The 12,331-nt window shown below is 46.8% G+C and overlaps 1 protein-coding gene across 2 annotated transcripts in view; it reads left to right on the top strand.

The window, feature by feature from the left end:
• LANCL2 (LanC like glutathione S-transferase 2) overlaps positions 1–10,334 on the top strand; it is a 58,027-nt gene extending 47,693 nt beyond the window's left edge. For both annotated transcript variants that reach the window (XM_060157496.1, XM_060157495.1), the window contains exons 7-9: positions 4,445–4,621; positions 7,596–7,668; positions 10,015–10,334. In XM_060157496.1, the coding sequence (XP_060013479.1) occupies positions 4,445–4,621; positions 7,596–7,668; positions 10,015–10,130 (366 nt within the window). In that variant the 3' untranslated portion in view covers positions 10,131–10,334. The remainder of the gene's footprint in view (positions 1–4,444; positions 4,622–7,595; positions 7,669–10,014) is intronic.
• The last annotated feature ends 1,997 nt before the right edge of the window (positions 10,335–12,331 follow it).

Raw genomic sequence — 12,331 nt, 5'->3', positions numbered from 1 at the left:
AAATTCCCTTGCACTTTAGGAATGCCTAATAATAAGCAAAAGCAATGAAAAAGGTGAATATTACCCTGTACTTAAGAAAACGCAGTTCTGCTGCCCCATCAGATTGGCTACTAAGTCTAAATGGAAGAGGAAAAAAAAATTGAAGTGGAAAATTATGAAGGATTCCTTCTCTCCAAGACCTACAGTGGAAATGCCTCTTAGCAATTAGTTTTTTAATTAACTACTAAAATATTGTAAGGTTAATCTCCTAATAAATTGAGTATTGTTACTGGAAGAGGTCTTATAAATGAATCAGCTGAAACGTCACTTCTACTTATGAGAATAAAAAAAAATGTTAAGTAGTGTTATTAACTTCCTGTCATGTTTGTTTCTTGGCAAGTCCAGACCCTCTTACCAATCCAGTTTCACTGAATATGAGCTCATTTTTCCTGTTTTGTTATTTTCCTTGAAGGCTTTAATTTTAGTAGTTGAAATCATCTTAAAGAAGATAAAGGAAATATTGGATAAAAAGATGAAAGCATTAAGAAGGAAGGGGAAAAAAACCTTCATTTCCTTGGAGCAGACATTGTTATTCACAGTGTTTATGAAGAAATGGTAAACACCATGGCAATAAGACATAATGATTTGCATCCCAAAGGCTGTTGCATGTAGTCATGTATTAAGCCATAAAAGAAAAAAATCAACCCAGTTTTCCCTTGGAAAAGCTTAAGAGGCAGAGGGAGTAAGGTCAGAATCTTATAGCTCAATGGAAAATTACACCAGGTATTAAAAAATTCTGCTTCATACCATGCAATCCACAACAGGGTTATACCGAGGAGAGGTCTCGGGGACCAGGTCTGAGGAAGGGACAGGGTGTGTTCTAGTCCACAGTGGTGCAGAAGAGCTAGGTTCACTCTACAAAGGGTTACGTGTGAAACAGTGTGTGGTCTCAGAGGGCTGTGGTACCACTGGCTCCTACTCTTCACTCTCTTATTTTATGTTTTTTATTGAAGTATAGTTGATTTACAGTGTTGCGTTGGTTTCAGGTATACAGCAGAGTGATTCAGAGATATTATATATATCCTTTTTCAGATTCTTTTCCCTTATAGATTATTACAAGATATTGACTGTAGTTCCCTGTGCTATACAGTAGGACCGTGTTGTTTATGTATTTTATATATAGTAGTGTGTGTGTGTTAATCCTAAACTCCTAATTTATCTCTCTCCCCTTTCCCCTTTGGTAACCATAAGTTTGTTTTCTATGTCTGTGAGTATGTTTCTGTTTCATAGGTAAGTTCATTTGTGTCATATTTTAGGTTCCACATATAAGTGATATCATGTGGCATTCGTCTTTCTCTTTCTAACTTACTTCACTTAGTGTGATAATCTCTAGGTCCATCCATGTTGCTGCAAGTGGCATTATTTTCTTATTTTTTTATGGCTGAGTAGTATTCCATTGTATATATGTACCACATCTTTATCCATTCATCTGTCTATGGACATTTAGGTTACTTCCATGTCTTGGCTATTGTAAATTTCACCTTCATTCTTTGAAGATATTTTTGCTGAATATCTAGGCTGACAGTTTTTTTTATTCCTTTCAGTTCTTTAAAGATACTGCTCCACTGTCTTCTGGCCTTCACTGTTTTTAGGATGTTAGTCATTCTTTATATTGTTCTCTTATAAGTAGTCTGTGTTTTCTCTGGAAGCTTTCGGGATTTCCTCTTTTTGGTTTTCAATATTTTTATCATGTACCCATGTGTATCTGTTTGTGTTTATCCTGCTTGAGAGCCTTTACGCTTCTTGAACTTGTATGTCTTCCACTACATTTGGTAAACGTTAGGCCTTTACTTTCCAACAGGTCTCTGAGGCTTTTGTTTTTAATTTCTTTTCTTTTCTGTAATTCAGATTGTATAATTTCTATTTATTTAGCTTCATATTCACTAATGAGTTCTTCTTTATTAAGCCTTACTCAATAAGTTTTTAATTTCATCTATTGGTGTTTTTTCAGGTCCTGAATATCTATTTCTTTTTATAGTAATGTTTCTCTGAGATTTCCAAACCATTCATTGATGATGTGTTTAGTTTCTTTTTCATCCTTAAAGATTTTTAATAACTGCCCCAAATGCTTGTCTCTGTTTTCAACATTTGGTCGTCTCAGCATCAGTTCATTTTCTAATATGAGCAGACAGAGTCAGAGAAGTTACGATGACTCACCCAAAGTTACTCGGTCAGTTGTAGTGGAAGAGGGAATCCAGCCATGTCTTCCGACTCCAGATCTCTTAACGTCTTCCTCTGCATCGCACTGTCTCTTCAAACTTTGTGTCATGACATTTCCCAGGGAAATTTACGACTTGAGAGAGGTAATGTGGATCAGTAAATAGATTTTCTGGCCAAGTTATAATGGCTACAATGTAGAGAAGATAAATCTGGGAGCTTCAGTGTGCATTAAATTTTCAAATGTCCCACTATTCATTTTTTTTTTAAAGGAGTATTTATTTGTTTGTTTATGGCTGCGTTGGGTCTTTGTTGCTGCACGTGGACTTTCTCTAGTTGAGGCAAGCGGGGGCTACTCTTCGTTGCGGTGCGTGGGCTTCTCATTGCGGTGGCTTCTCTCCTTGCAGAGCACGGGCTCTAGAGTGCAGGCTTAGTAGTTGTGGCACGTGGGCTCAGTAGTTGCAGCTCACGGGCTCTAGAGCACAGGCTCAGTAGTTGTGGCTCGTGGGCTCTAGAGCGCAGGCTCAGTAGTTGTGGCTCGTGGGCTCTAGAGCGCAGGCTCAGTAGTTGTGGCTCGCGGGCTCTAGAGTGCAGGCTCTGTAGTTGTGGCTTATGGGCTCAGTAGTTGTGGCTCGTGGGCTCTATAGCACAGGCTCAGTAGTTGTGGCGCTCGGGCTTAGCTGCTCCGCGGCATGTGGGATCTTCCTGGACCAGGGCTCGAACCCATGTCTCCTGCATTGGCAGGCGGATTGTTAACCACTGCGCCACCAGGGAAGCCCCTCCAATGGCCCGCTATTCAGAGTAGCTCCTTACGTGGAGCATGAGTGTGTGACGGTAGTGGGTGTGGTGGGCGTGCTGCGGGCATGCGCCGGGGAAGGAAGGTAAAGCTCGCTGTGTGGGGTGCCTCTAGCGGCTTCAGTCTCACCAGGGGGACAGGGACAACGGGAAAGAAGTCCGACTGATTTCACATACCCCTGGGTGACCATCAGAAAGGAGCCAGTCAGGTTTTCTTTAGGACTGGCCTTACTCAGTGTGATTTTATGACAGAGCCTCCAAAACAGTCTCCTTTCACCTGTCAGCTTTGACCTAATCTTTTTCAGGATGGGAGCAAGGTTCCTTTTAGAATTCATTTCAAGAGGCTTAAGATGTGAATGCGAGGATGACATGTTTGTGCTGGCCTCATAACACAGAAAGGATGGTGGTCAGTGACAGCTCGGAAGTAGCACTCACCATGCGCCAGGCAGTGTTCTGAGAGCTTCTTGTGTGTTACTTCATTTTAATACAGCAAGCCGCTGAGATGCAGAAAGGGTATCTTTTTATAGTACATTAAGACGTAAGAGGTGCCTTGTCCTGGGTCACAGTTAAAAGGTGACAGAGCTGAGGTTGACACTCAGGGGCCCCAGAGTCCACGTCTCAGCTGCGTTTATGACCGAGAGGCCTGCTCCTGCCCCTGGCGAGGCCCTGCGCCCGGAGCGGTGACTGTGGTGCGGATCTGCCTCCGTCCCCTGCTGGCCACGGCAGGCGCTGGTCGCAGTTCAGGCACTTGGGTTTTCCTGCACCTCGGAGCCTCCTCGGCGGGTGCCCAGGAGTCACCGCTCAGCAGTCACAAGGAGGGTCCCCTTTGCTGCCCCGAGGAGCTCTTCTCCAGTGACCCTTTGCCTCTAATCCGTGGTCCAAAACGCATTTGCACTAGAATGGAATGAGCTAATAAGCAGGGGAGACTGCTAATAACAGATTCAGGGGAGAGGACCAGGGAAAGAAAATAAATGAGAGGAGACAGAGGAGTGTCCAGGGGATCTGGGGGAGCGAAAGCTTCCTCATGCTGGCGCACTTGCCTCCACTGAGCACGTTTGTCCCTCCGTCCCCATAAACCATTGCGTGGAGATGGTGCCGCCTGGCGCTGGGGCTGAGGACACTCTTTGCGGGGTTCCTTGTGACGGTTTATGACAGCTCGTCGGGTGCGTTGGATGTGTGGCCAACCTAGGATGTGGAATGTTCCTGACCTGCATGACGGGACAGTGCGGAATCCTCGACTGCCCTCTGCACGAGTAGGAGTGTCACAGCTGCAGCCTACAGGTCCCAGGAGGCACGCACGGTACCTGGTGCAGTGCTGCTGCCTGTGGGCTTGGTTTACCCGTCATTTCAGGTTTCTGAACGCCATGCAGTGTCCGAAACAGAAAGGGGAACTATTTCGCTAACTCATTGCATAAGACCTCTGTTTAACACTGCTTTGTTTCTCATCGCCCAGGTGTTTAAGGAGGAGAAGTACTTGAAGGAGGCCATGGAGTGCAGCGACGTGATTTGGCAACGAGGTCTGCTGCGGAAGGGCTATGGGATCTGCCATGGGACCGCTGGCAACGGCTACTCTTTCCTTTCCCTTTACCACCTCACGCGGGACAAGAAGTACCTCTACCGCGCTTGCAAGGTAAGGGCATCTCTATCCAAACCGCTTCTGAACCCTCCAGGGCACACACAGAGCCCAAATACAGCTCTCTCCTCCTTCAGACATGTTCCTCCCAACTCTGCGGTTTCTTCTGCAGAACCTTGTCCCTGGCGGCCGTGTGTCTTGGCCGTACCATCTGTACAATGGGACTAAGGGGTGGAAATGCATTCATGACCTGTTAGGATGCCCTCCTGTGCATTTATTCGCTTCATGACTTTGGGGCGCCCCTTCTTCAAGCCTCAGTTTCCTCATCTGTAAAAATACTACCCGCCTCCTAAATTTGTTCCAGGAAGAATCAGTTGAGGTAATGGGTAGGTCGTCGGTAGTTGCCCCTGCTTAAAATCCTCCAGTGGTTTCCCACTGCCCGTGAGTGGCACCCACAGCCCCAAAGTGGAGAGCCCCGTGCGCCTCGGCCCCTGCCTGCCTCTCCCCTGCCTTGCCCCACACTCTCCACGGGGCGCAGCGTTCCTGGGGCTTCCCCGAAATCTGCCTGGTGGAGGCGACCTCTGAGGTCTCCCCAGTGACAGAGCCACCAGGGCACTCACCGTGCGCTTCTGCTTGTTCCTGAGTGTGCCGCACGCTAGACCACGAGCTGCGTGATCTTCCTAGTCAACGTCCCGACCCTACCCAGTACCTAGGGCAGTGCCGGCACCAAGGACAGGCTTAATAAATACGCATCGGATGTGCGAAAATGGATGCACAAAACAAGACTCAGTAAATGTTTGCTGGTGTTTTTATTGCTATGCACATTTCACAAAATAAAGTTATAGGAGCACAGAAAAAAGATCGGAAGAAAATGAACCAAAATGTCCAATGACCCTTGACAGATGGAGGCATTCGGGTGGCTTATTCTGTGTATTTATTACTGTTCTGAAGCCTTTTCTCACACCAGATGGAACAGAGCCTTCCGACCTGGTGCCCCGAGACACGCACGCGGTCGTAGTGCCCACACTCAGCAGAGGTCGCGCGGGGTATTGTGGGGATGCAGAGGGCAGGTGCCTGACCCGGGCATCGGGGGTGCCACGTAGGCTGAGACCCAGAGCAGAGCTGGAGCTTGAGCAGGCGGGTGGGAGCGGTGCCGCCAGCCGAGGAAGCTGGCGGGGTGAGCACCCTGGGGCCCGCAGCGTTCCCTCGGCCAGAGCAGAGCAGGGCAGGAGCTGGGGTCAGCGAGGCGAGGGGCAGTTCGGGTGGACGGCAGTCACAGTAGCAGATGGGTAAGAAAATACGGGGATTGGGGAAGGCTTCATGGGGGCTGAGGCACAGCTAGTTTTCTAAAGATGTGGAGCTTTCCAGGTGGGCCAGGAAGGCAGGGCATGGGGAGGCGAAGTGCACCCCAGTAGGAGAAGAGCCCCTGCAGAGCCACGGAGGCAGGCACGGCACAGTGCAGCCTGACCCCGAGCGCTCAGCATGGGAGGGTGCAAGGGCGAGGGGTGAAGTCAGAGGGGCCGAGGCCAAAGAAAGCTGGTCCTTCCCTTAGTCAGTAGATCTGAGCCTTGGTTACACCTTAGAATCACTGGAGCTTTAAAAGAGTGCCTGGGGCTTCCCTGGTGGCACAGTGGTTGAGAGTCCGCCTGCCGATGCGGGTGACATGGGTTCGTGTCCCGGTCCGGGAGGATCCCACATGCCGTGGAGCGGCTGGGCCCGTGAGCCACGGCCACTGAGCCTGCGCATCCGGAGCCTGTGCTCCACAACGGGAGAGGCCACAACGGTGAGAGGCCCGTGTACTGCAAAAAAAAAAGAGTGCCTGGACCACACCCTGGGCCCGGTTCTGCGGGAGCCCAGGCCCCCGGGTACCAGCTCCTGGGTGGTTCTCATCTGCAGGCGGGGCTTCCCAAAGGTTTGTGATTCATGTCCAGACTCCTCTCAGAAGGATTGCCGTGGCCACGGTGGAATGGATGAGGTAGAGGTAAACAACTTGGGTTTCTCCAAATTGTTGTTTAATAATTAATGCAAGAATTGTTGAGTTATAAACCCAAGGGCATTGGCTGTGATACTGAAGAGGAGAGATTCAGAAACACTTAAGCTATTGATACAGCTGACTCACTTTGTTATAAAGTAGTAAGTAATACACCAGCATAAAGCAAGTATACTCCAATAAAGATGTTAAAAAAATAAATTCCTCATGATAGACACTAAAAAAAAACAGATATGGAGCTGAGCCCACAGAATTCAGTGGGTTTTCTTAATGTGGAGAAGACAGAAATGTGTGAATGTCTCTCTGGTCTCTGACTAGGTGGTGGAGCATCAGACAAGCTAGAAGAGTGAGCAGATCTGGAGGGTAGAAGGTTTATTGTATATGTGCTGAATTTATGATTCTTTATGTACACATGACAAAAATAAGTTACCTTAAGCCAAAAAGGGAAATTTATTATAATGTTATAAAAATCCATTGAAGAGGTTTAAGAAGAAAGGGTCGGGGAGCTCAGAGGAAATTGCTGATAAAGCTAAGGGATGAATTTTCAAGATGAGCAGGGTGGGCAGTGGGCAGTGGGCAGTGGGTGGGCCGGCCGGGGAGCAGTGGGGAGAGGAGGGAGGGAGGGAGGGCTGCGTGTTCAGCAGAGGGGCTGGCGGTGAGCCCAGAGAGCGCAGCCAGGCAAGCGGTTTCAGAGCCAGTGTTTTAATCTGGACGGAGCGCCTGCAGGGGCAGGAGGCGGTGCTTAGAAAAGACCGGAGGTTGTTGGGCTGTGAGATTCCTTACTTCAGCCTTCCCAACAACCTTCCTAGGTAAATTCCCCCCTACGGAGGAGGAAGCAGGCCTAGGCAGGTGACAGAGCTTGCCAGGTCTCACCTGCTCAGAAGAGGTGGTGCCGAGTCGCTCCGAGCTCACGCTCCTGACCACTCTGTTGCCTGGGAGTCTGCTTACTTTGATTCTGGGTGAATTCACTGCAGTGTCTTAGGCGTTCCATTTTCACCAAGTGAAATCCCCACTCTTAAAAAGAAATGTCTTTCTCCCTAGTTTGCAGAATGGTGCCTAGAATATGGAACACATGGTTGCCGCATTCCTGACAGACCCTATTCTCTCTTTGAAGGTAAGAGTGAGGGAAAGCTCCAGGTTTAAGTATCTGGGTGTGTGCATTTGGTTCTCCTGACTGTGCACACTCACAGTTGATCTTAATTAGTAATCGCTGCACAGCTGGTAAATACCGTGAGCAAAGTTGTTCATTGCTGAAAATTATATTGAGTCTCTTTACCTTGCCTGTTTTGTGTGTGCTCCTGTGAACTTCCTCCAAGTATTTTTAGATCTTTTGTGACCTGTATAGGCATAGACTGCTGCTCAGTAATGGAAGAAAATAACGTTTACTCCTGTGCATTTCATCGGTAATATTGTGCGTGTAGTATTGATCTATTCACAGCAAACTTGGTTAGTTACTTAAATGTATTTAATTAAGTCATGTAAAGAAGTGTAAATAATTAATATTAGTAATTTAAAAGTATTAGTAAATACAAGTATTAGTAGTTGGAAAAAATAATGAGAATATTGAAGACAGTTCTGAAAAACAAGAGCAATGAAAGAGACCAGCAAACACATTGCGAGTCTGCTCCAGGCACACACAGTACATAGAATATAATTCAGGAAAACAAAACGGAAGTCCTGCAGGGACTCAGATATTCTTTGTTTAGTGTGTGTGTGTGTAATGGTAATTTGGAACATAAGCCACAGAAACCAGAGGGCAAACGTTAATGGTGTTACGGTAAATGGATGGTGACTTTTTAATTACTTTAGAGCCACCTTTTATAGTAATTCCAAAATAAATTTCAGAAGGAATAAATGAATACTTTTTAAAAACTCAAAAATTAGATGGGTGTTGAATTTTGTCAGGTGCTTTTCTTGCATCAGTTGGTAAGATCATGTGGCTTTTCTTCTTCAGACCCCTAGCACTGTGGATCACACTGGTTGATTTTCAAATATTAAGCCAACCTTGCATCTCTGGAATAAACCTTACTTGGCCTTGGTGTACAGTTCTTTTTATGTATTGCAGAATTATATTTGCTAATATGTTGATGATTTTTGTGTCTATATTCATGAGGAATATTGGCCTGTAGTTTTCCTTTCTTATACTGTGTTTGTCTGGTTTTGCTATCTGGGTAATGCTGGCCTAATAAACTGTACTGAGAAGTACCTTCTCCTCTGTTTTCTGTAATAGATTGTATATTAATTGGTGGAAGAATTCTCATTTAAATGTTTGGTAGCATTCTTCAGTGAAACCTTCCTAGCCGAGAGATTTCTTTTCCGGGAGTTTGAAATTTACAAATTCAGTTTGTTTAATAGGTTACAAGGCTGTTCAAGTTATCTGTTTCATATTCAGTGAGTTTTAGTAGTTTGTATTTTCAAGATATTGCTCCAGTTCACCTGAGGGGTTAAATTTTTGTGCATAAAAAGCTTTGGTGGCAGTCCTTCGTTATCTTCTTGATGTCTGAACTGTCTGTCGTGCTAATGCCGTGTTTTATTTCAGCTACTGAGACTTTAATCATATAATAGATACACGAGCAAAAATTAGAGCGTCTGTCATTATCTTTTGCAGAATAAGATCTTTTTAATATTCAAAGAAACCGTAATGAAAAAAATGTTTCTCAGAATAAAAATGTCGTCTTTTGGGTCATAAAAATGAGGTGTATTTGTATCAGATATAACACAGTTAATACCTGAACTCTAAATGGAGTTCATTCAGGTTCATAAATTCAAGTTGATAATGGCAAATTCAAAGCCCCAGCTGGTGAAAATCTTCGAATGTACCCTCCCGAGAAGCTGGGAAGCTCTTGCATTCTTCTGGGCCCCTGTGCCTCACAAGTGCCTGGCAGGAGGCGCTGACTAGGTTCTCGTTGGATGGGTGAGTGCCGGTGTGGAGGCCACTAGGCTGGAAGGGCCCACAGCGCCCTGGACCCTTTGTGGAGGAGCTCCCTCCCTCCAAGGGATCCTTCGGGTAGGCTGCTGAGTTACTGCAGTGATTGGTGGTGGGGATTTTGACCAAGCAAGTAAAGTTCGTTTTAAAATAACATTTTTGAAACCCAAAATGCAACCTTCCGTTTGGAATAAAAACGTAAAGGCTCTGAGAGGACGTTTATATGTTGGAATATCACAGTAGCAGCGCCCTTAACTTTTTTGTTAGCACTTATGCGAAATCATCTTAAAGTGTCAAGATGCAAGATTAAAGCTCAGAAACCAATTTTTAAAATTAAGATAATGAAGAAAACTGGTATTACCTGCTGGGTGCTGATGTGAAGATTTCCTTTTTGTGCGTGTGAAGTTATTTTCAAAGTCCTCCCCACCTTTTCCCACATCCTTACAGCCCCAGTAAAGGCAGCGATCAGAGGTCACTTGGTTCTGGACCCCACCACGCATCCTTTCTCACGAAGGACCGCGTTTTGCGTTGCAGGTATGGCTGGCACTGTTCACTTCCTCTCCGACATCCTGGCCCCAGAGGCATCACGGTTTCCAGCATTTGAACTCGGCTCTCCACAGAGGGATACAAAGGTGCAAAAAGACGACTGAGAGATCCAACTGGACCAGAAGCCACCGACCAGGTTGCTTAATGCCTGACACAGAACCAAGTGTGAATCCTGAAAGAGGGAGAAAAAGGAGAAGCAGGCACCCTCCCAGACCCCCTGTGTCAGAGTGTGATGACAGACCATCCCATCAGCGTTCTGTAACAGTGTCCCCTCACTGGTGTAAAATATGAATTCCTCGTGTCCAGTTCTCTGTAGTGTGTGCATGTCTCTTGGTGTTTGCTGTCTGTAGGTGTAGGTTCTAAACGGAAGCCCTTCTCTGTCCATGAGCCCGAGCTGGCTGTGCATGAGGGCACGCGGCAGCCTCTTCTCTGTACATAATATTTAAAGTGGGGTGTTTTCTGTACTGACAAACAGGAAATAGGCAGGTGGTGTCTGTCCTATGTAACAGAAGATTCTCCGCAGTGATGTCCCAGTCGTAAGACTTTCCAGCATTTTCTGTGGGTACCTTTCAGATCAGCATGAGAGAAAGACCACTCCAGAAATGAAAAGAACTAGAACAGGTAGAGGGGGTTTGCTGGAGTAGGGGGTGGTGAGCCTTTCCACCAGGTAGTCGAATGCTCCCTCTTTGTGTTTTGTGCTCACCTCAGTGTTTTTAAGAAGCCAAAGGGGGTGCATTGCAGCTCTGCGGGGGCTCCCATTCTCAGGCTCTTTGTGTGGAGTTCCGGACCCTCCTCGCAATCCAAGGCAGCCCGTGCCCTGGGGGGTGGACTCATGACACCAGGGCCACTCAAGGGAACCGTGTTCGTGGCCACATTGTAAATCATGTAGCAGCGACTGAGGGCTGGCAAGTCTAGATTCAGTGTATATTTTTAAAGCAGGCTGCACCTCAGTTCTATCAACATTATAACTTAGTGTTGTAAGTACAGTGGCCTGGGGGGTGGACTCATGACACCAGGGCCACTCAAGGGAACCGTGTTCGTGGCCACATTGTAAATCATGTAGTAGCGACTGAGGGCTGGCAAGTCTAGATTCAGTGTATATTTTTAAAGCAGGCTGCACCTCAGTTCTATCAACATTATAACTTAGTGTTGTAAGTACAGTGGATACAATTCCAGATGCATAATAAGCAGGGAGATATTCATCTCTTCCATGTCCCTCCAATTAAACTTACTCCAAAACTTGGTAAGTTATCCAAGTACAAATTTGGAATGAATTTAGTCCTTATTTTTGTCTACTATTTGGTTGATAAAAGTCTCACCTTTGATGAAATGTATTAAGCATAAAGTACTAGTCTGCATTTATGCGTATGGAAAACAGTCTTCTAACCAAGAAAATTACGATTCTGTCTGACAACTTTTATTTTAAAACTGGGCATTACTTTGGCTTAGCATACCCTCAGTAATTATACCCTGTACCTCTGTTTTTAGGAGAGTTTTGCTGTCATGGTATGAGTGGTCTAGGACTGTACAGACTTCTCATGAGCTAAGCCAGTTCATAAAAGACAAGATAGGTCTCTCTGATGGTCTGGTCCTTATCTACACGGGATTGTCAGATGTTGATCAGCCTCGTTTCCACTCCTTTCATAAAGGTGGAAGAGTGTCCATGTAGAAGACAGATCCCCTCACATGCGTGTAATTCTGCGCAGTCCTCAGGATCCCGCTGAGCCTTGGCGGTGGGGCTGACTCCCGAACACCTGCCCTTCGGTTTCTAAATGATGCCTCATGAGTCTCCGTCACGACTGTTCAGGTTAGGTTGATGACTTCCATGGGTATAAACCCTCACGGTAGTGTTTTAACCGTCTTCCCGGGCCTGCTCATGTGCGTCTCAGGCAGCCCGGTTCCCCGGGACCTGCAGGCGGGGACGTGAGTGAGCTGAGGGGCTGTTTGTCCGAAGAGCTCCCCTGGTGTCACAGCTCAGCCCAGCTGCACTACTGCCACCTCGGCCAAAGCTCAGGGCAGCCCCCGGGGCTTCGGCACAGAGTGTTACCCAAGCCGTCTCATTGCTCAGGGGAGGCCAGTGGGGCTGCACAGGATTCACCCCCCTCAGCAAGAGGGGGCAGCTCCTGGAGGCCCTGGTCCTGGCCACGTGTCTCCTGACCGGAAACAGTGAGGGTGACCCTTCGTGACGCCTGGGCATCACGATGCCTTGTACGTTTGGCTTGTTTCTGCCTCGCACACTGAGGGAAGATGGCGCGCTTGTGAGGTAAACGGAGGAGATTGTATTTGCAGGGTTTTTTTAGAAGCC

This window comes from Lagenorhynchus albirostris, chromosome 8 (genome assembly GCF_949774975.1).
Source record: "Lagenorhynchus albirostris chromosome 8, mLagAlb1.1, whole genome shotgun sequence".
NCBI classification, from domain to species: domain Eukaryota; kingdom Metazoa; phylum Chordata; class Mammalia; order Artiodactyla; family Delphinidae; genus Lagenorhynchus; species Lagenorhynchus albirostris.
Note: the sequence above shows the minus strand (reverse complement) of the source record. Positions and strands in the feature narration are given on the sequence as shown.